The sequence below is a fragment of the Erpetoichthys calabaricus genome, chromosome 7 (assembly GCF_900747795.2).
Source record: "Erpetoichthys calabaricus chromosome 7, fErpCal1.3, whole genome shotgun sequence".
Classification (NCBI taxonomy): Eukaryota; Metazoa; Chordata; class Cladistia; order Polypteriformes; family Polypteridae; genus Erpetoichthys; species Erpetoichthys calabaricus.
In genome coordinates, this window is record NC_041400.2 from 67,512,594 (window position 1) to 67,537,552 (window position 24,959).

Below are 24,959 nucleotides of genomic sequence, written 5' to 3' on the forward strand. Positions count from 1 at the left end.
GTGATGGCTTGGGCGTGCATGGCTGCCAGTGGCATTGGGACACTAGTGTTTATTGATGATGTGACACAGGACAGAAGCAGCCGAATTAATTCTGAGGTGTTCAGTGACATACTGTCTGCTCAAATCCAGCTAAATGCAGTCAAATTGATTGGGCGGCATTTCATGATACAGATGGACAATGACCCAAAACATACAGCCAAAGCAACCCAGGAGTTTATTAAAGCAAAGAAGTGGAAAATTATTGAATGGCCAAGTCAGTCACCTGATCTTAACCCAATTGAGCATGCATTTCACTTGTTGAAGACTAAACTTCAGACAGAAAGGCCCACAAACAAACAGCAACTGAAAGCTGCTGCAGTAAACGCCTGGCAGAGCATTAAAAAGGAGGAAACCCAGCATCTGGTGATGTCCATTAGTTCAAGACTTCAGGCTGTCATTGCCAGCAAAGGGTTTTCAACCAAGTATTAGAAATGAACATTTTATTTCCATTTATTTAATTTGTCCAATTACTTTTGAGCCCCTGAAATGAAGTGATTGTGTTAAAAAATGCTTTAGTTGTCTCACATTTTTATGCAATCGTTTTGTTCACCCCACTGAATTAAAGATGAAATTCTGCACTTCAACTGCATCTGAGTTGTTTCATTTAAAATTCATTGTGGTAATGTGCAGAACCAAAATTAGAAAAAGGTTGTCTCTGTCCAAATATTTATGGACCTAACTGTATGTTAAACGATCTAAGCAGGACTTTTTTTCACCAGTCTTGATTTTTTGCATCCATAGTAACAGCTACAAAGTTGTGGCTTTAGCTACTGCTATCATTATTGTAGCATTTAGTATTTAGATTCTGTTTCTTTTGTCTTCTCTTAGCAATATGACACAGTAGGCTTATTACCTGGACTTTCATTTTCAGTAAAAATGTAAAACAGCACACCTACCATGTTGAACCCCACAACAGTAGAAGTTGTCAGATTGCTAATTTAAATTTTGCGAATGAAAATGTAATTGGATTTGTACCTTTCTGCGAAAAAGTATTTGAAGTATTTAGCTAAATGCAATGCATTTACAGCCTATCCGCATTGGGATCCAAGTGCCTAGTGTAAACTGGTTATTAATCACATAGTTCAGATCATCAGGAAAGAAAAATTAATCAGTGATGTAAGCAGTCGGTTGTCGATTGCTAATGATATTGCCTTTCAGCACAAGCCTATGGTCAAGTACTAATCGATTGTGATTGATTCACTGAAAATGCGTGTTAATGTATCCACATCCAATTCCTAGTTTTTTAATTTTCTGTGCAACCCATTCAAACATAGCCTCATGGACAGTAGGGAGTTGGTAGTCACTTATTATATGCTCAGTTGTTTATATCATAGTTATGTAACAAAACATATTAACCATTTAGCCAGGCTAAAAATTTGCTCAAATGCACTCAAAGGCAAAATAAACCTTTTAGGGTTTCCTTGACATAGTGCTGTGTAGTAAATAAGTAGCAGTAAGGTACAGTACATCGCCTGCTTCCTAATTCATTCTTTTCATGGGCAGGTGATGAAATTGTACTTTGTGAGCCCTGTCGCACCCTTTCATTAACACAGTTTGTGGAACTGAAAGCCCTCAGCTATTGAAACTATAATAAAACGCTTTAACCAACAGCTTCATAGGGGAGCTCCCAAGTTAGCTATAGATGAAATATTTTGATCCCTGTGATTACAGGCTCTTTTTTCAGAAATTTCTACTTGGCTATTTTTAAATACATTCAGTACTATAAAAATTAACCATTTTCTTTTTGCTTTTTTTTCCCCAGGTTAGCGCTATATGTTTATGAATATTTGCTCCATGTAGGAGCACAGAAATCGGCACAGACATTTCTGTCAGAGGTAGGTGTTCAGATTTTTTATTTCAACTGTTAAAGGTGATTTTGGCCAAAGTTTTTGATTTGAAATCTGAGTGGCAATCATACTTAAACCATGCAGTAATTGTATTATGGGACATCTTATTTATACAGTATAGTGTGTTTTTAAGCGAATTATTATTTTCAGTACTCAAGTAGAAACATTCTAATCTATAATCATTTTGACAATTGGCCAAGAGAGCAAGTGGCAGTGCCACAAAACTTTTTATCATGCTATACTTCAATTACTATCAACAAACTGTTACAGTTAAAATGACAAAGGCACCAGAATTAAATGGGGCTGTTTTTTTTTTTCTTCGCTCGCAGTTCTGGAAGACTGGCACCATATACTTCCCTGAGTTGGATTAAGCAGTTTTAAGAATGTTATGAGATTTTCATAAACAGTGCAAAACAACAATAAAAATACAATTTGTCTACATCACTCATTCATCCATCTGTTTTCAATAGTATAATTTTATTTTTAACTTTTTTTAGATGTTCCCTCTTTATAGTAATCCTCTACCTTTCTCACCAATTATTAAGAAGTCAGAAAAAAGAAATGGCTAAATGATAAAGGTGTAACATTGCTCTGAAGAGTTGAAGCTAAAATAGAGTTGTGTCCAAGAAAGGCTGTTATATTTTGTATAATAGCATTTTTGATCCCTGTGGAGCTAATTTTAATTTATTAAAATTCAAATAAGATAGGAAATTCCTCAACCATAGCAGTACAGAGTGCTTTCATTTGAGCAAAAATAGGCATTGAAGTAGCAGTGTCACAAAGTCAAACTGCAATAGGCAGATCACCAAGGGCCAGGGGAAAAATTTTTTTTTGCGTTGCTAATGTTGTATAATACACACATCTGTTATCCAGTTGTATGCTCAAAACATGCAAAAGAATGCTTTTTTGCTAAAGTATGGTTAAGTAGTTGAATAATCAATGTATACATAAACAGGAAACCAACAGTCATGTCTAAAGCTACCGTATTTTTTGCACCATAAGACGCACCTGACCATTAGACGCACCTAGGTTTAGAGGATGAAAACAAGAAAAAAAATATTCTGAACCAAATGGTGCACTAATATGTTTAATAAAATATAGCAGAATAATATTTCAACCATGTAAATTCAACAGCGGTATTAAGAAACATCATCACTGTCATTAACAAATAAGGAGAGACTTTAAGTTTCAAGCACTCTTCTAGTTTTATGGAAACCCCAAGAACTCCTCATCGCTAATGTCAGAATTTATTAAGCTCAGTTGCTCACAATCACTTTGCAGCATCACGTACCTATCATCACGCGACATAACCTGTCCAAAGCCACCAGGGGACAAAGCATGTTTGGACCAATGCTTCCTGAACTTATATCGCCAGTCTAGTCCCATCTATATTTGTAATGCCACAAAGCCCTTCATCTCATGTTTTGTTGTGGGTTTCCAGTTTGAAAAATGAGAATGCGGTGCAAGCACAGCCCTCAATTCAAAAAATTGCTCTGCATACCTGTTTGTCTCGTTTGACAGTAGCTGAAAGGCAGCTTCAGGAAAAAACAGCCTGAAGTAGTCCAGCGGCTGGTAATCTGTGGAGTCCAGAGTCCGACTCAGTGATAATGCGCAAAACAACCTCTGCTTTTTTTTTTTCTGCACTCGCTTCGCTCCCTCATGAGATGTAGATGCCATCTTGCTTTTGTTTACATTTCGCAACTCACGGCACACGCAAGGATTAGATGCCGAGTCAATGAGTCTAACATTCCTCCAAGCACAGAGGGAATGCCTGTAACGTAACAGTGAGTTTTGTCGCCCTCTACCCCTGGATGTCTGCTTTTGTCAGATAATACACATCATGGTCTGTGACGCAATATTCGCTCCATAAGACGCACAGACATTTCCAACCTTCTTTTGGGGAAAAAAAAGTGCGTCTTATGGTGCGAAAAATACGGTAATTTAATGCTGTCCTAAACAAATAAGTTATAGATTTTTTTTAAAAAATGGCTTGAATAAGGTGACAAGGTTCATTCATAATTGATATTCAAGATATTTTTATTGTGCAACATAAAAAAATAAGAACTGAACAAGAAATAAACATATTTTGCACATACCATTAAAACACTGACTGTTTCAAAATGTGTACTTTATAGACTGTACAGTAAAAAAAACAAAAAAAAGATTGACAATAAAAAATAAATATTAAAGGAGCTATTCTTCCCAATTCCTTTGCTTCCTTCTTCTCCTTCTCCTTCTCCGCATCTTGCTCTGTTACACCCATCACCTGCATGTCCTCTATCACCACATCTAGAAACCTTCGCTTAGCCTTAGGCCTTCCTCTTTTTTCATCTTCCCTGGCAGCTCTATCCTTAGCATCCTTCTCCCAATATACCCAGCATCTCTCCTCTGCACATGTCCAAACCACCGCAATCTCACCTCTCTGACTTTGTCTCCCAACCGTCCAACTTGAGCTGACCTTCTAATGTACTAATTTCTAATCCTATCCATTCTTGTCGCACACAGTGCAAATCTTAGCATCTTTAACTTTGCTACCTCCAGCTCTGTCTCCTGCTTTCTGGTCAGTGCCACCATCTCCAACCCATATAACATAGCTGGTCTCACTACTGTCCTGTAGACCTTCCCTTTCACTCTTGCTGATACCTGTCTGTCACAAATTACTCCTGACACTCTTCTCCACCCATTCTACCCTGCCTGCACTCTCTTTTTCACCTCTCTTCCACAATCCCCATTACTCTATACTGTTGATCCCAAGTATTTAAACTCATCCACCTTCGCCAACTCTATTCCCTGCATCCTCACCATTCCACTGACCTCCCTCTCATTTACACACATGTATTCTGTCTTGTTCCTACTAACCTTCATTCCTCTCCTCTCTAGAGCATATCTCCACCTCTCCAGGGTCTCCTCAACCTGCTCCCTACTATCGCTACAGATCACAATGTCATCAGCAAACATCATAGGCCACGGGGACTCCTGTCTAATCTCGTCTGTCAACCTGTCCATCTCCATTGCAAATAAGAAAGGACTCAGAGCCGATCCCTGATGTAATCCCACCACCAACTTGAATGCATCCGTCACTCCTTCTGCAGACCTCACCACTGTCACACTTCCCTTGTACATATCCTGTACAACTCTAATGTACTTCTCTGCCACTCTCGACTTCCTCAATACCACAGCTCCTTCGAGGGACTCAGTCATATGCTTTCTTCAGGTCCACAAAGACGCAATGCAACTCCTTCTGGCCTTCTCTAAACTTATCCATCAATATCCTCAGAGCAAACATTGCATCTGTGATGCTCTTTCTTGGCATGAAACCACACTGCTGCTCACTAATCATCACCTCACTTCCTAACCTAGCTTCCACTACTCTTTCCCATAACTTCATGCTGTGGTTCATCAATTTTATTCCCCTGTAATTACTGCAGTCCTGCACATCCCCCTTATTCTTAAATATCTGCACCAGTACACTTCTCCACTCCTCAGGCATCCTCTCACTTTTCAAGATTCCATTAAACAATCTGGTTAAAAACTCCACTGCCATCTCTCTTAAACACCTCCATGCTTACATAGGTGTGTCATCTGGACCAACGGACTTCCATTTCTCATCCTCTTCATAGCTGTCCTTACTTCCTCCTTGCTAATCCGTTGCACTTCCTGATTCACTATCTCCACATCATCCAACCTCTTCTCTCTCTCGTTCTCTTCATTCATCAGCCTCTCAAGGTACTCTTTCCATCTGCTCAACACACTCTCCTTGCTTGTGAGTACGTTTCCTTCTTTATCCTTTATCACCCTAACCTGCTGCACAACTTTCCCAGCTCGGTCCCTCTGTCTAGCCAATTGGTACAGGTCCTTTTCTCCCTCCTTAGTGTCCACCCTCTCATATAACTCCTTGTACTCTTGTCTACTTGTACTCTTGTCTACTTTCTGCATCTCTCTCACAATCCCACTTCTTCTTTGCCATCCTTTTCCTCTGTATACTCTCCTGTATTTCCTCATTCCACCACCAGGTATCCTTTTTCTCCTTTCCAGATGTCACACCAAGCACTGTTCTTGCTGTCGCCCTTACTACATCTGCTGTAGTTTCCCAGCTGTCTGGTAAATCTTCACTGCCACCCAGTGCCTGTCTCACCTCCTCCCTAAACTCAACCTTGCAGTCTTCCTTTTTCAATTTCCACCATTTGATTCTTGGCTCTGCCCTCACTCTCTTCTTCTTCTTGATCTCCAACGTCATCCTACAGACCACCATCCTATTCTGCTTAACTACATTTTCCCCTGCCACCATTTTGCCGTCTTCAATCTCCTTCAGATCAACTCTTCTGCATAGTATGTAATCTACCTGTGTGTATCTTCCTCCACTCTTGTACGTAACCCTGTGTAACTCCCTCTTCTTAAAATACGTATTCACCACAGCCATGTCCATCATTTTGGCAAAATCCACTATCCTCTGACCTTCTTCATTCCTCTCCTTGACACCATACCTACCCATCACCTCCTCATCTCCACTGTTCCCTTCACCAACATGCCCATTGAAATCTGCTCCAATCACCACTTTCTGTCCCTTGGGTACACTGTTCATCACTTCATCCTACTCACTCCAAAAATCTTCTTTCTCACCCATTGCACAACCAACCTGCGGTGCATATGCACTAACATTCATCATCACACCTCTAATTTCCAGCTTCATAATCATTACTCTGCCTGACACTCCGTTTACCTCCAAAACACTCTTGACATACTGTTCCTTCAGAATAACTCCTACCCCATTTCTCCTCCCATCCACACCATGATAGAACAATTTGAATCCACCTCCATTCCACCTGGCATTACTCCCCTTCCATTTAGTCTCTTGCACGCACAATATATCAACCTTCCTTCTCTCCATCATATCTGCTAACTCTCTCCCCTTACCAGTCATACTGCCAACATTCAAAGTTCCTACCCTCAGTTCCACTCTTTACTTTCCCCCTCTCCTCTTGCCTTCGGACACATCTCCCCCCTCTTCTTTCTCTCCTTTGGCCAACAGTATCCCAAGATCCCCAGCAACAAGGAAGCCTAACTAGACTCTAATATTGCCTTTCAAACCATCTTTATTAACGTGAAGAAAAATTTATACAAAGAAATTTTACATCTGCATTGACTGAATACTGTCTCAGCAGACGCTATTAAACCAACCCCTGTGATATAGGCTACTAAAGAGAGCTTTCTCAGTTGTCACACAACTGATTCTCAAAATCTGCTTTCTACAGAAATCGGTGGGCAATATTTTTAAAAGATAATTCTATTGAAGAAACCATTTTTTGTATGGAACAAAACATCTCCCATTTCATTGCTTTCTAACTTTGAAGATGTACAGTATTTCAACAAACATTGATCAAATAATGCTTAATCTTGCCTACTTATACCTATTTATACTTAAAGTTGTCACCTACTTTCTTTAAAGAGTATGTTCTGTTCTGTTTTCCTTGGTGACTGAAGCATAAGCTTATTTTACTTAATGATTAAGAGCTACTTTATTATCATTGTCATCAGTATTTCAAGTGGAACAAATTCTGTTTTCTAATCTTGTTTTTGACTTCTTCAGTGATTGTGGAATTTGGGGAATGGCCCCTTAACAAAGTGTGAAGATGTGATTGAATATAAAAATAATTTTGGAGAGTGAAAGGGGGTGGGGTGATTGAAGGGTCATCTTTACAGTCTGAAAAAATGTGATCATAAACGGTTTCTGAGGTGGGAGTGATGAGGGATGGGTTTTGGCTGTGTATTGCGAAGAGAGACAGCTGTGTCAGAAGGTAAAAAAATGCCCACACCCCTCTATGCGTCACCTCTTTGTGACAAGTAAAAAAGGTGGCTTTCTGATGTTATCAACAATACAAATGATATATGAATATTTCTAACAGTTAACAAATTTCTACTGGTGTCTCGTTTTTACCTGTATAATAAATACACTCTGCTATGTATAATGTATCCTTTCAGAACTATCACACCCTGTTTGATGAATGAAACTCTCACAACTGGTCTAACCTTCTTATTTCTTCCTTTCTAATTTCAAAGTGAACATTGTACCCTGTTTTGACAGTTATAAATGCCATGGTTCCTTTCCTTCTTCCCAGTAAACATTCATTTACAGGCAGGATACCAATTTCTGTGAAATGGTAGGTGTAACCTTAAAGAGCAAGTGTTGTATTTTTTAAGTCAAAGTAATTTTTTCACAATAATGGTTTATGTATTTTGCCATGAAAGTTGTGTTCTTAACACTAGAATTACCAGAGTCTACGAAAAAACTCGTAGATCCGGCCCACCTTAAAACCGTTCTCACCTCTCTTTTGTCTTCTAAATGTGCCGATTTAAGACGAGCATCAAAAAGCCAGCTATTCCATCCCCCACTATCGCAACACATTCACTAAGTTTTTCCAGCGAATGCCTTGTTTGATTATCTGGGAGTGACTGAACTGGAGTTTTAGAGTGGAATTAATAGATCGTTATTTGGAACACACGCATTTCATGTGTGTTCCGTTTCTACAGTCATCTGTGTAAACACATTGTTAAAACAGAAACTTTTTCATATTTTAGTAATAAATGTTACAAAATGTAGGCATAAACTATAGAATGTGTGAAGCCTAACAGCCAAACATCAAATAAACACTTTCACAAAAGGTTCAAGGCTGTAACAACACCTTCTGTGGTGTAACGCTGAGATTTGCTGACTCAGAGCACGGCAACCCTGCCGCGCCGTAGAGACCCGAGTTCGATTCCCCGCTGGGGAGGAAGTGTTTTTTTTTTCTTTGTAGCCTCAAACGGATATAATATTTATAAATTGGTATGCACTGTAAATAGTTAAGTTTAAAATGTCGATCGCGGTTATTTCTGTTGATTCATTCATGCTTTTTTACTTAGAGTCAGAACAGGAGCTTATTCAGCTTCTGATCTGACTCGAAGTAACAGCGGCAGTATAAATCACTCAATCTGACGCTGTTCGTTTTCAAATAATATTGCATTACTTTGACGATGTTTTCTGATTGGTACTATTCGCGTCATAAAATGATTTCTTCAAAACGTCACATATATTTGTTTTGAGATAATGAATAGAGCTGCAAATTACAGGTGCTTGTTCAGTGTAATAGGAACCATAGCACAGAGAGGTGTGTACACTGCAACACAAGTACACATGTCGTAAATGTAGGAAGGGCACGCCTTGGGTGAGCTATAGCGCGTCTTTATGTGAAAACAGCAGTGTCAGATGGGGAGTGTCTGATGATAGCATATAGCGCTGAAGTTACTGCTCTTTACTATGCTTTCCTCTGCATGTCCTGGAGTACAAAAGAAACGGCATACAGCAACATGTGGGGACTGGCAAGATTGGGGGAAAAAAACACGCGGTCATATGTATCGTGATACATTGCAGAGCTATAGCGCATCTTTATGTGAAAACAGCAGTGTCAGATGGGGTAGGGAAGGATCCTGAACGCGACTGAGAGAAAAGTGAATAAAAAAAAACAAAAACAACGCTAACCTTTACAAATATCATAAATTACACCGGCTGTTACAGACTGAAATCAAATATATCTTTTTATTCTAAAATAGTAAAAATAAGAGCAGTTCACTTCTTAAAAGGGAGTCGAGCAGGATCAAACTCGTGACCTTTTGATTCCCAGTCAGCAACTGATACTGTTGTGCCACAGGGCCATCGTAGTAAATGAATGTCAATGTCGCACACTAAGGCGGCTTTTTTTTTCTGTAGTTATATTTTTGAATAAAAGCGCACTTGTTCTGTTATATTTGTACCTTTCGTGAAAGTGTTTCTTTGATATTTGGACTTCAGGCGTTATACATTCTATAGTTTATGCCTACTACATTTTGTAACATTTATTACTAATATATGAAAAAGTTTCTGTTTTAACAATGTGTTTACACAGATTACTGTAGAAAACGGAACACACATGAAATGCGTGGGTTCCAAATAACGATCTACAGTAATCCCTCCTCCATCGCGGGGGTTGCGTTCCAGAGCCACCCGCGAAATAAGAAAATCCGCGAAGTAGAAACCATATGTTTATATGGTTATTTTTATATTGTCATGCTTGGGTGACAGATTTGCGCAGAAACACAGGAGGTTGTAGAGAGACAGGAACGTTATTCAAACACTGCAAACAAACATTTGTCTCTTTTTCAAAAGTTTAAACTGTGCTCCATGACAAGACAGAGATGACAGTTCAGTCTCACAATTAAAAGAATGCAAACATATCTTCCTCTTCAAAGGAGCAAATAAATCAATAGAGCTGTTTGGCTTTTAAGTATGCGAAGCACCGCGGCACAAAGCTGTTGAAGGCGGCAGCTCACACCCCCTCCGTCAGGAGCAGAGAGAGAGAGAGAGAGAGAGAGAGAGAGTTAGAGAGAGATAGAGAGAGACAGATAAAAAAATCAATACGTGCCCTTTGAGCTTTTAAGTATGTGAAGCACCGTGCAGCATACTTAAAAGCTGCACACAGAAGGTAGCAACGTGAAGATAATCTTTCAGCATTTTTAGACGAGCGTCCGTATCGTCTAGGTGTGTGAACAGCCCCCCTGCTCACACCCCCTACGTCAGGATCACAGATAGTCAGCGCAAGAGAGAAAGAAAAGTAAGTTGGGTAGCTTCTCAGCCATCTGCCAATAGCGTCCCTTGTTTGAAATCAACTGGGCAAACCAACTGAGGAAGCATGTACCAGAAATTAAAAGACCCATTGTCCGCAGAAACCCGCGAAGCAGCGAAAAATCCGCGATATATATTTAAATATGCTTACATATAAAATCCGCGATGGAGTGAAGCCGCGAAAGGCGAAGCGCGATATAGCGAGGGATTACTGTATTATTTCCACTCTATAACTCCACTTCACTCCCAGATAATCAATCAAGGCATGAGCTGAGAGAAGTTCGTGCATGTTCTAAGTCGGTAGGGGGATGGAATAGTCGGCTGTTTGCAGCTTGTCTTTATCTGCACATTTAGAGGACAAAGGACTTCTGGCAGAGAGGTGCGAACGGATTTAAGAAGCTAGTTAAGGGTGGACGGATCTACGAGTTTTTTCGTAGGCTCTGGTAATTCTAGTGTTAAGTGAAGTATTTTATAGATTAGAAAAAATATTCTCATCCTGTCTTTGTAGTTTAAAACGATGTGAGGCACTGGTGCAAACATGAAAAAAGCTATAAAATGTATTGAATACGTCCAGTGTCAAGCTAAAATTGTCATTGAGCATTGATATGTATCTTAAGATTATGAGCATATTGTAAAACAGTGTACCTAATGTTTTAGAATAAAATTATATACACAGACCAAAAAATGAAAGTAACACTTAATCATCACAGTCTACAACCAAGTCAATAAACTTTCAGGGATATCAATCTATCCAGTTTGGAAGCATAAGTAGCAGTGAATCGACTTCACCTGCTTCGGTGCAAATGAAAGTGACAACAGGTGCACTGGAGAGGCAACAGCAAGATAGCCCCCAAAAATGGAATTGTTTTGCAGGTGGTGGCCACAGACAATTGCTTTCTGCTTATCCTTCCTGATTGATTCTTCTCTAGTTTTGTGATTTGCTAGTGTCCTTGTCACTACTGGTAGCATGAGGCGGTACCTGTAGCCAATTAAAGTTGTACAGGTAGTCCAGCTCCTCCAGCATGACATATTCATACATTCCTCTGTAAGAAGGATAGCTGTATCACCCAGCACCAACTCAAGAGCATGGAGGAGATGCCATGTTTATGTTTCTGACTAAAGTGTCAGAAACAGACTCCATGAGGGCCTGACATATTGTAGTGGGACCTGTGCTCTTAGCCCATCACTGTGCAGCTCGATTGGCATTTGCCAAAGAATACCACAATTGGCATCTCTGCCATTGGTGCCCCGTTCTCTTCATATGTAAGAAGGTACACACTGAGCACGTGTGACAGATATGAAAGAGTCTGGAGATGCTGTGGTGAAGGTTATGTAGCCTGTAGCATCATCCAGCATAACTGGTTTGACGGTGGGTCAGTGATTGTCTATTGAAGAATATCCTTGGAAGATCACACAGATCTCCACGTGCCATTGACTAGCCCATGCTTTCCCCAGACACGAATCCAACTGAGAACCTCTGGAACATCGTGTATCGGTGCATCCGACACCGCCAAGTTCTGCCAGAGACTGTTCAAGAACTCACTTATGCCTTTATCCCGGTCTGGAAAGACATCCCCCATGACACAATCCACATTCTCACCATGAGCAGCATGCCCAGATGTGGTCGGGACTGCAGAAAGGCACGCGGGGGCCATACACACTACTGAGTCACATCATGAGTTGCCTGCGGTGGGCTGGCACCCTGCCTGGGGTTTGTTTCCTGCCTTGTGCCCTGTGTTGGCTGGGATTGGCTCTAGCAGACCCCCGTGACCCTGTAGTTAGGATATAGTGGGTTGGATAATGGATGGATGGATGGATTATGAATTGCCATGATGAAATTCACACAAATTGGATCAGGCTGTGATTTCAATCCTTGCCCTTGGTTTTCGGTGTGATGTTGAATTTAGCCCTCAATTGACTGATGATTTTTGTTTTCCATTGACTTTTGTTACATTTTGTTCTCAACAAATTCACCAGTACTAGTAAAGATTTTCTACTTGAATATTTCATTCATCAAAATCTGATGTATAATTTAAGTGTTTGCTTCATTTTTTGTGCAGTGTATTTTGTGAGATTCTGCCATTTTTAAAGAACCTTGTCTTATCTACTTGGAAACCATCCACAAAGCTGACTGTGAGCAGACAACTGAACAGGAATTTGCCTTTAGCACAAGGAAAAATAGTGCTAAGAATTACTGATAACATTTATTTCAAGTCATTTTCTTGTCAGAAACACTAACCGATATTATCTGATTTCAAAACCTTTTCTGCTTTTAATTGAATGTATTTGGTAAATTTTAAGGCATTTTTTTCATGTTTTCCTCAATGCCCAGTAAATCCCATTTTAAAGCACAAGAGCAGGGAGGGTATACATTTTTTTAATATATAAAAAATGCTTGGCTTAAGCGCACAATTTCCCATGGCATATTCTATAAGCAATCAATTCTAATTCATGACAGATTTTGTTCTGGAGTGTCACTTCCAGAAAATGAATTCTACCACTTAACTTTCACATAATGTGCTGGAGAAATATTACTCTTTCATATATAATATTTTATTTCTAGGTATTGTTTTTATCATATTGTTTGCTTTTCATATTTATGATACATTCTAGTATTTTGTCTTTGCTAATATGTTGTTTTAGTCTATGAGAAGCATTTCTTTGGGCTATGCCACGAGAGATGAACACAAGGTTCTCTTTCTTTACAGAGATTTCTAACAAAAGGTGTTGTGATATGAACGCAATATAGCGCCCGACCTGGCACTGACTGACACAGAGGCACATGTAAAATCCAAGCACACTTTTATTTTCTTCACCTGTGGGGCACGTCTTCCCTGTGAACGCCACAGGCAAAACACAGTCCCAAAAGCACTAAATACCAACAACACACTCTCTTCTTCCACCACCACTCCTCCTCACCAAGCGTTGTCCTTCTCCCACCCGATTCTGGCCGCTGAGTGGTGGTCACTGGCTCCTTTTATAGTTCACCTGGAAGAACTCCAGGTGTTTGATCACTGAGTTCCGGCTGCACTTCCGGGCATGATGCATTTGCTTCCCACATGGGCTCAGGTGTCCCAAACACAGCACCCGCTGGCGTTGCCTGCAGGACCCAACAGGGCTGCACCCAAAACCAATTCCCAGAGAGCCCTGTGGGAAACCGAGGTACTACTCCACCCCTAGGAGGGCGGCCATCTAGCGTCCGGGGGAGGTATTGCAGTGTCCAGGGTTGCTCCCCATGAATATAGTATGCAGGGACGCCAGCACCCTGCCACAGTGCAGAAACTTCTTGTTGAATACTAATTTGTTTATTTTAAAAATATATTACCTGGATCTTGAGAACAGCACAACCACTGAATTGCAGGCACTTGGGAGCTCCACAGACACTGACTTGAGACTTTTTAATAGGGGCCATCTGTAACCTTTTTTTATGCTCCGACAGGACATAGAGAAGATAATGGCCAGAGTACTGAGAGTAACTCCTGTAGCAGACAACAAGAAAGAGCATTCCAATTCTGAACTCCAAATGTGTATTTTCTTTTTTATTTAAGCAGAGGAACCTAATGTAGATTGTGATGTAGAAACTGAGTAATATTTTAATACAAGCTAAATATATTACAATTTTTGTATCATTTTAGTTTTTTGTTTTTTTGCTGCTTTTGTGGCTTTGAGTCAATACTGTAAGCAAGCTAACTTTTTAAAGTGCTTATTCCAGCTTTCCGTCGAGTCTATTCATGGAGCTTATGACTTCCAGCTAGACAGAACCAGCAATCCTTTCTCCTATCTACTATTCCTTTTCCTGGACACTCCACTCTCCAATATACAGTCATGTGAAAAAGAAAGTACACCCTCTTTTAGTTCTATGGTTTTACATATCAGGGCTTATTAAAAAATCATCTGGTCCTTAATGGGTTTTAAAATTAAATAAATACAACCTGAGGTGAAAAACAACATGCGATATTACACAGTGTCCGTATTTATTTAACAAAACTAAGCCAAAATGCAGAATCAGTGTGGGAAAAATTAAGTACACCCTTACTTCTTCCATAGGAATTAAAAGTGTGGACCACCAGGGCGTGTACAGCTGCCCTAACCCAACACAGACAGGCAGGACACAAGTTTCTTCACACAGCTAACCTTTATTTACAGGTGGGGAAGTGCTTTCTTCGCTCCCCTCAAGAGGACAATGTCCATAAGACCAACGTCCTTTTCCTTTCCTCTCTAGCTCTCTTTTCTCCGCCTCCACTCCTTTCCCAGCCCAGCGCCACATTTGGTGAAAACCAAACACAGCATATCAGCACAAACATCTCATACCAGCCATCAAGCATGGTGGTGGTGGAGGGGTGATGATTTGGGCTTGTTTTGCAGCCACAGGACCTGGGCAACTTGCAGTCAATGGTATACCCCAAAGTATTCTAGAGTCAAATGTGAGGCTGTCTCTCTGATGGCTAAAGCTTGACTGAAATTGGGTCATACAACAGATGTAAGAGGGTGGACTTTTTTCACATGACTGTAAATCCTGCTTCAGCAACCCCACCTACCAGTACTCTACTACTAATAATTACTGCTGCTGACCATCTCTGAATTCTTCTTAGACTTTTCTGTAATCCTTGCAAGTATCCACTGATCGGCCTTACCCCAACCCACTCTGCCATTTATGTCCCCTTGGTATAACTGGTATTTTTCTCCTAATGTTCTATAACTGAGACTCTTTGCTTTTCCTTTTGGTCTCCGATATTTCATTCTTTATTTTCCCTTTCTTTCTTAACTATTGCACTATTATTTAAAAATTTGTATGATACCTCTTAATTCTCACCAACATAAATTAATTTGTCTTGTTACTCTGGCAGCTGAACTATACCTTACTACCTGCTCAAATGCCCTCAGACTTATTACTATGGAGAACTGGTGTTTATCCCTCAACAATTTAATTAATCTTAAATGGTCTTCTTTATAGGATAATAGGAGCATCCGCCAGAACAATTAAGAACTGAATTGCATCAGCTCAGTTGTTTATATCCTGGCTTGGTCCTTCCTCATGATACATCTCTCCTTCACTGAATCACCCTTTTATTCTAGTCTGATGTTATAATTCTTTTCCCTGTATCTTCTAGTATCTACCTCTTGGCTCAGGCTAAAGTGGGTTGGATGTATTGAAATGGGGTGTTTTGCAGTTGGATAGGGTGGGTTTGGTCACTTTACCTTTATGGTTGTGTTGCACACTATATACTTTCTGTTGTTCTATTTTCAGTTTAGTACAATTTATTGCAAAAAAGTGTCCCAACCCATTAAATCTATTAACTAGTGATGTCCCTATTGATTATATAGGTAATTGAGTAATCACCTCAATGTTTTGACAGTAAGTGAAGCAATCAGTGTGCTGGGGAAAAGATAAATAACAAGCTTTAAAAAGCTTAATGAAAAATACAAATAAATGCATTCTCCTTTGCTCTTTAAGAAAACGGTGGCCCTTTTAAAGTGTGTCTGTTCTCGTTGGACTTCTTTCAATACACCCGATAGTATAATGAAAAAAATCACAAGGATACAGATTGCTTACCAGTTGATAGTTTAAACTGGTACAGGGTTTAATATAGAATATTTTTAAAAAGTGTTTACTGGAAAAGGGTTTCAAACTATTCATATAACTTTCTTGAGGTGTAGAGTTTTAAGCTCTTCAAATTAAAATGAACCTTTATAAATGTTCTCTTTTTAGCTTTTAGTAATCTAAAATGAAAGTAAAGGATTATTCACTAGCTCTGTGAATATGAATATAATGTATTTTTTAGGTGTTTGGTTATTTTGAACTACCAAAAAATTGAAGTGACTTTAAAATTAACATCGAAAGCATTAGTGTGCTGGAAAGTTCAGTGTGCTTTAAGTCCTGCTGTGGGACATGAGTCTTCTCTCGATCGATCTCGGCTCCTATAAGGAACCTGCAAATATGTAGTGAGCCATCATACAGTGGAGCTTTATTCTGTTTTTCTATTCAAAATGGACAGTGATTTTTGAAGTTGCTAAACTTGGCTTGTGAAGTGATTTTTGTGTGGTATTAAATGCTTCCACATCGTCATAGTGTTGTAATGGTAAGCCAGCTCAATTTTACACTGTTGATAGACAATTTCAGTTTAAATGTTAAACACTCCTCACCCAACTGACAATATTCTGTCATCTCATCCTGGGAGTGTTGTCCATATTTTCGTTACCTTCCGAAATATTGCCTGTTACTCAAGGAAGGAAATTTTTAATCAATGGTTATGTTGGTTATCACTGATCCAGCTCAATATAACTTTATAGTTTCACATAAGGTGATATATAGAAAATTAGCTCTATGCATGATAAGAAGCTGTACCCTGGTTTTAGCAGTCAGGAGAAGTTAATAGGAAGCCCCTGTGCCTTTTTTTTTTGTTCTTTTATCTGTATGCTTGCTAGAGAGAAGTACCATATTGAGCTAATTATTTTAATTATTATATATAGAAATCACCATATGTAGTCAAGGTGTTTTAATTATTATAGTGTAACTGTATCTGCAAGGTCCACCTTGTGACTTCTGACAGTGAACCCAAGCATGATGCTAAAGCTACACAGGAATGACTTGTAAACATCCATCCATTCATCCATTTTCCAACCCGCTGAATCCGAACACAGGGTCACGGGGGTCTGCTGGAGCCAATCCCAGCCAACACAGGGCACAAGGCAGGAACCAATCCCGGGCAGGGTGCCAACCCACCGCAGGACACACACAAACACACCCACACACCAAGCACACACTAGGGCCAATTTAGAATCGCCAATCCACCTAACCAGCATGTCTTTGGACTGTGGGAGGAAACCGGAGCGCCCGGAGGAAACCCACGCAGACACGGGGAGAACATGCAAACTCCATGCAGGAAGGGCCCGGGAAGCGAACCCGGGTCCCCAGGTCTCCCAACTGCGAGGCAGCAGCGCCAAACAACAATGCTAATATCCTGGAGTGGCTGAGGCAGAGTCCAGTGTCCATATTTATCAAGCATGTCAGGGTAGGGAAATGGTTCTATCTGCATTGAAAATCTCAAGAGTGATGCAAATTTGGTCCTACTCTTTGGAATAGGGGTAAAAGCATTTTCTCAGTTTTCTTAATTTTGGAAACTACTCCTAACTTCACTAGTACAGTATTTATGAGAGCTTGTAAACTGTCTTAACTCGTTAGGAGCTGCCAGAAGATGGCATTTAGGGAGTGATCGACATGCAAAACCCAGGAAAGGCAGAGTGTTTTAGAAATGCTGTGTTTTAGAAATACTGCTGAACTTGCACATCTTGTGATCGCTCCGTTTACACGAAGAAGCCATGTTCTGTCAGCTGATTTGAAAGTGTTAATAATATTACGTTTTTTTGGCCACAGATAACAAGCAGCATTGCAATAGCAATGATTTGGGCATGTTGCAACAAATCATTCTTCAGATTTTTTCACCAAACTTTGAATGCCCTTACAACACTTGAGGCAATATGAAAATTCTCACATTTCCCAATGAATTAACTTAAGGTAATGTTAAGCAAACCTCATTCATACAAATAGGCATATACATAAAGATCAGTCTGAATGGACACACATGTGAATTAAAGCAATATCACAGTATCAACACTCAGGTGGTCATACATGAAAACTGTACTGTAGTAGCCAGCATATTACCCTGAAGTTAGGCAGGGCAAGATAGGTGACTGATAGTGAAATATCACAAAAGTATTCTGAGCTCTGCTTTCCTCAAACTCCTGGAACATTCATGTTTCACTTTATAAGCCCATGGTGGCCCATAAAGGCAGGCACAGACTCCAGGGGGAATTCCATAAATAATCTTCCAGATGGTATTGGTTGATATGGTGCAACACAGTGGAAGATGATCTGGAACACTGGGAAAGTGAATGCAACTATAGAAACAGTGGCAGAATAACTGTTGCTACTTTCAGTATACTGTGTTACTTTACAAGGTGTTTCCTGAGGTCATAACACTGGGAAGGTGATTCTTTTGAAAGTCCAGCTGTGTATTATACATTGTTAAATAAGCATGCCAGTTATAAAGCTTTACTGTCATTAAGGTGTGTGTGTGAGTGTATCAGTCTTTCTATCTTGTTCTGCATTACAGTATTGTTCTTAATTGTTGCCACTTCACAGCAACATCAAGTGCAGCTTAGAGCAATGTCCTACCTTGTTATAGACAGACAGACAGAAAGAACTTTATTTGTTCTTCTTCTGTTGTTGTTGTTGTTTTTGAGGTGAAGCATTAGTATCAGAAAATGAAAAAAATGTCATATTTCAAAAGAAACTATAAAAAAACTATAAGAAACTTCTTCTCCTTGCTGGGAATAGGTGTAGGACACTTTATAACTACTTCTTGTGTCCTACACTGTGGTAGGAAATTCTTGAACTAGTCAAACTTTTAGTGTAATTTCTAGGAGTAATTCTACAATGCTTGATAAATACATGCACAGACCTTAATCCCAATGAGAGTTTGTGGCTGCGTCTACTAAATACTGACTTGAAGTGGAGAAATACGCAAATGTGATTTAAATTTGTAGTTAATTTAGATGACTATGAGGAAATCTGTTTTCACTTGAACATTTATAAGTGCCTTTTTTTGTGAATCAATATCAAAAAAGCCAAGTTAAATCCTCTGTTATTCAATGTATAATAATAAATCAGTATCTGGCGCTGCCGAGAGTGGCAGTCTTTTCAGCAGCTCCATGTATGACTGTATGTGTATGTGTACTTTTCTACTTTTATTTTTCTATTTTTATTTATTGATCACTCCTATCACTTTATTTTATGTGGATTTGTTCCCTGGACACACTTACTTTTACAACGTGGGCATGGATTTTTACACGCCGAGACTAGTTTATTCAAGTACTCAACTTCGAGCGCTGAGAACAAATGCCAGTGTCGGTGTGGTTCCCTATTTACCCGACGAGGTAAGAAGGCGGTATCGTGGCAGCAGAACTGGCACTAAGCTAAAAATGAAGCGGCTTGCAAGAAAGTGGCGTTTTAAGCCTTCGGTGCCTTCTGTGATTCTGGGGAATGTGAACTCAGTCTCAAATAAGATCGACAAACTGGCTGCGCTGGTGAAAAATGTCAGAACCTACAGAGAATGCAGTCTGTTGTGTTTTTGCGAAACGTGGCTAACTACCACCATCCCAGATGCTAACGTGGAGCTACCCGGGTTTAGCACAGTTAGAGCGGACAGAGATGCAAGTACCTGTGGGAAGCACAAAGGAGGAGGACTCACTCTCTATGTTAATACACGGTGGTGTAACTCTGGTCATGTTAACGTCAAAGTCTCCACTTGCTGCAGGGACATCGAACTGTTGGCCGTAAGTTTGCGTCCCTATTACTTGCCCAGAGAGTTTGGACACGTCATTGTTGTCATCGTGTACATCCCTCCTCGAGCGGACGTGGAGACAGCGAGTGACATCATCCATTCTGCTGTTGCTAAGTTACAAACGCAGCACCCTGAGGTGCTTGTGCTAATCGCTGGAGACTTTAACCATGTGACGCTGGACAAAACATTACCTGTCTTCTCCCAGTATGTGGACTGTAACACCCGGGGAAATAAGACTATTGATTTACTGTATGCAAACGTTAAAGACGCATACAGCGCCACCCCGCTGCCTGCGCTTGGGAAAGCAGATAATAACCTGGTTCTGCTTCAGCCTCACTATAAACCAAAAGTGAGGGTCCTACCTGCAACCACACGATCATTCAGGAAGTGGACCCCGGAGGCTGAGAATGCTCTGAGAGAATGTTTTGGAACTACAGACTGGGATATCCTGCAGGGATCACATAGTGAGAACATTGAGGAAGTTGTTGACTGCACTACTGACTACATCAACTTCTGTATGGACATTATAGTTCCAGTAAGAACTGTACGCTGCTATGCTAACAAGCCATGGATTACAAGTGACATCAAGGGCCTTTTGAACCTGAAGAAAAGGGCTTTTAAAGACGGTGATCAGCATGAGCTCAAGCGCGTGCAGAAGGTACTCCGAGTCCAGCTCAGGGCGGCGAAGGAGCAGTACAGGAGAAAGCTGGAGCAGAAGTTGCAGAATAACAGCATTAAGGAAGTGTGGGATGGCATGAAGATCATCACTGGCTGCAGCTCGAAGCGGTGTACCACCATCGAGAGAGACATGAAGAGATCAAACCAAATGAACAACTTCTTTAACAGGTTTGACCACCCTAACCCACTCTCACTCTCACCTCGGAGTACTGCACCCTCCACACATCCTTCTGCTGATACCAGCATAGGAGAGACATCCCCACCCATAATTACAACAGCGCAAGTGAGCAGAGAGCTGAGGAGGCTTCGTGCCAGCAAAGCAGCATGTCCAGATGGAGTATCGCCACGACTGCTGAAGGTCTGTGCATCGGAGCTGGGGGGTCCTCAACAGCGCATCTTCAACCTGAGCCTGGAACAGGGGAGAGTCCCGAGGCTTTGGAAAACATCTTGCATCACCCCAGTCCCAAAGGTATCACATCCTAGTGAGCTGAATGACTTCTGGCCTGTTGCTCTGACATCACATGTGATGAAGACCATGGAGAGGATGCTGCTTCACCACCTGAGGCCACAGGTTCAACACGCCCTAGACCCTCTGCAGTTTGCATATCAGGAGAAGGGCGGAGCGGAGGATGCCATCATCTATATGCTACATCGATCCCTCTCTCACTTGGACAGAAGCAGTGGTGCTGTAAGAATTATGTTTCTAGACTTCTCTAGCGCCTTCAACACAATCCAGCCTCTGCTCCTTAGGGACAAGCTGACAGAGATGGGAGTAGATTCATACCTGGTGGCATGGATCGTGGACTATCTTAAAGACAGACCTCAGTATGTGCGTCTTGGGAACTGCACGTCTGACATTGCGGTCAGCAACACAGGAGTGCCACAAGGGACTGTACTTTCTCCGATCCTGTTCAGCCTATATACATCGGACTTCCAACACAACTCGGAGTCCTGCCATATGCAAAAGTTCGCTGATGACACTGCTATGACACTGGGCTGCATCAGGAGTGGGCAGGAGGAGGAGTATAGGGACCTAATCAATGACTTTGTTAAATGGTGCGACTCAAACCACCTACACCTAAACACCAGCAAAACCAAGGAGCAGGTGGTGGATTTTAGGAGGCCCAGACCCCTCATGGACCCCGTGATCATCAGAGGTGACTGTGTGCAGATGGTGCAGACCTATAAATACCTGGGAGTGCAGCTGGATGATAAATTAGACTGGACTGCCAATACTGATACTCTGTGTAAGAAAGGACAGAGCCGGTTATACTTCCTTAGAAGGCTGGCGTCCTTCAACTTCTGCAATAAGATGCTGCAGATGTTCTATCAGACAGTTGTGGCGAGCGCCCTCTTCTACGCGGTGGTGTGCTGGGGAGGCAGCATTATGAAGAAAGACGCCTCACTCCTGGACAAACTGGTGAGGAAGGCAAGCTCTATTGTTGGCATGGAGCTAGACAGTATGACATCTGTGGCAGAGCGACGGGCGCTCAGCAGGCGCCTATCAATCTTTAATTTAATATTGTTTTTTGTATCAGTAAGGTGCTGCTGGAGTATGTGAATTTCCCCTTGGGATTAATGAAGTATCCATCCATCCATCCATCCATCCCAATGGATGTCAATACTTTTCATAGGCATTGTTAACGAAAAATAGGCTCACAGTACTGCATTAAGTGTTCTTTCCAACTCTGGTTGAAAATCAGTATACTACTGATTCTGTCTGCAGTGCACCGAAACCAAGACATTTTTCCACTTGTACCCCAGAAATTGTCTCTGACATTGTGGATTGTATCTGCAGACTTCCTTTTAAGTTAATATAGTGATTATCACATTGGGCTGGTGTTGCAAGAAGATTGTATCAGAGTGTGGTACATAATTTTCAGGCTTTTTTTTTATATTTGTATGTCAAATATTTTTAAATGAATATGAGGAGTTGTAAAGTCCAACGCATTAAAAAAAAGAAAGAAAAAAAGCATTAAACAGACCAAAGGTTTAAAATTTTTATCACTGGTAACTTGCTTGTAGATATCCCCTCATAATTATGTAAAGCTTCATTTTCATCTTAGAAGCAGCTAGCACATTCTGGAATCTTCAGTTCCTTCATCAGGTCTTTTTAAAATATACACATTACCAATAATTAAATTTGTCATTACAATAACATATTCCCACTGTTTAAAATTACTTACTTTTAATACTTGTAATTTGAATTTTTTAATAAAACACATTTGTGGCTAATTGTCTTACTGACACTGATGTTCTGTCCTGTTTTGGGCAGAAAGTTTTATTGCTACAATTGAATGGGGTTGCTTCAATTTGAGTGAATTCTTTGAGTTTAAATAAGTATGGTAAAAATAAAGAAAAAGTTAGGTCTTCATTTTGTAAAAGCAAAATTACCAGATCTTTGCAAAATTCATGCTTGAGGTGTAATGAAATTAGATGCAAGCAGTATGATTAACACTGCATCTCTTCATTTCTTTATTCTTTTTTATCATTTAGTAACAGTAACACACTAAGCAAATTGTATGCTAAAGTATTCAATACACCCAATAATAATGTTGTAAAGTAAACCAAAGAAAAATGTTAGTGAAATTGTTTTCATTTAAAAAAAAATCATAACAATAAGCCTTTCCTGGCTTATTGTCCTCCTTTGCTCTTTTGCACACTTAGGCCATGCAGTCTACTTCCTGTTGTGATTTAATTTTGAGAAGCTCTTTGTTACAGATCATCTTATAATTGAATTATTGCTTTTGTTCTTGCCATTTATATACTGTATGTAGGTTTTATTTATGTTTACTCCTGCTATATTTTTTTACTAAAATTACAACTTAAAAGCACAATCTCCCAGCAACCCCAGGGCTGTCAACCTATTATTATAAGTAATTGTGAACAGGAATTGGCATACATTGCATTAGGCCAAAATATTAATGTACAACTGCATATAAACCCTGTCAAATCTGACATGTATTTATTTTATACTGTATGTATTATGGTGACCAGAATAGTATTCTAGTTATATAGTCTACCTTGTCACAAAGAAATAAAAATAATAATAATAATAATAATAATAATAAATGAATAATAAGGCACAGGGTAGAAAAACAAAAGTAATATTACAGTAAATTTTATTCAAAGAAGTCAGGATTAGTATTACAGTATATTTTACAGTAGGGCCTTTATCATTCATTATCACAACATGCTGTCAAAAGAAAAGTATTAGTTCAATAATTTATATATAATGCATTTTTTTTATTCATTCCCTTTAGAACAATACATTGTAAAAGATCACCTTTAAGGAAAGTATAATAACATACCAAGTAAAATAGCATTCTTCAAAACCAGTGATTCAAATTACATATTCAACCCTCATTATTGTGCCATTTCTTAGTAATTGTTAACATATACATTGCACAGACATTAGCATATAATACTACCATAGTCCATCTTGGTCTAATACTTTAAAAAGTAAGCATTGTTTCAAAAGCATAAGAATAATGATTACAACTGTATATTTTATGGTATTGTGAAAGAGTACTATTGTAAAATTATTCGTCAGTGTTTCGGTCTTACTAAAGAAAAACAATACTTCTTGTAAAATAAATCATCAAATGTTTTTTTTTTTTTTTTTTAAATGTGGATTTAATTGTAGGTATCTTTTTTTAAGGTAATGTGCAGAAAATAATGTTTTGTGTTAATAGCTCTCAAGGAATGCAGTTTACAAGTGTTGTTGTACCTATAGCAGGAACACATTACTAGAACTCACAGTAACAGCCCCTTATGTTTCTGCACCCCTGAGCCTTCCATTGACCTTAAAAGGCTAGGCCTTCAAGACTGGTTCTCAGCTTGCCTACACAGTCTGAGGAGCTGAATGGTTCCATGTGTTCTCTCCTGGAACCATTTGCCCTCTTGGAGCCAGGAAGTTTTGCCTCACTGGACTCTTTCCCTCTCTTGCCTAGATGAGGATTAAATAAGCCTTGTAAATGCTGGTTTAAATACCGTCTTGCTTCCTGAAGGAACATTACATGCTTCACTGAAGTTCCTTCTCTTTCTCTCTTAAGCTGGTGCCCCTGCTCTTTGGAGTGCAGCACACATTAAAGGCATACTTCAGAAGACACAGCACACACAATGGCTTGAGTGTCTGTTTCTTAGCTGAAGGCAATCTATGTGACATGACTTTGTCATGTAGCAACCATTTGGTCCTCTTGCCTATATTACTTTTTGTAAACCAGTCACACCTTCACAATCTACTCAGTGGCATCTTCTTGTGGTGCCAGTTAAACACCGGGCTCAAACGAAGAACTATAACTCAAGGACTGAGAACCTTGAGGGACAGAACTTTGCACCAATGGTCAACATAAAAGATGAGGTTATGTGCACCCAAGAAGCCAATGGCAAAACATCTGCTCCTGCCTTTAGAAT

At 40.0% G+C, this 24,959-nt stretch overlaps 1 protein-coding gene across 6 annotated transcripts in view; it reads left to right on the plus strand.

Moving 5' to 3' along the window:
- The window catches only part of ssbp2b (single stranded DNA binding protein 2b), a 761,138-nt gene that overhangs the window by 318,680 nt on the left and 417,499 nt on the right, over nt 1–24,959 (plus strand). For all 6 annotated transcript variants that reach the window (XR_007935389.1, XM_051929625.1, XM_051929622.1 and 3 more), the window contains exon 2: nt 1,802–1,874. Coding sequence is in view for 5 of the 6 variants with exons in the window: in XM_051929625.1 (XP_051785585.1) it covers nt 1,802–1,874 (73 nt within the window). In the remaining variant the exon portion in view is untranslated. The remainder of the gene's footprint in view (nt 1–1,801; nt 1,875–24,959) is intronic.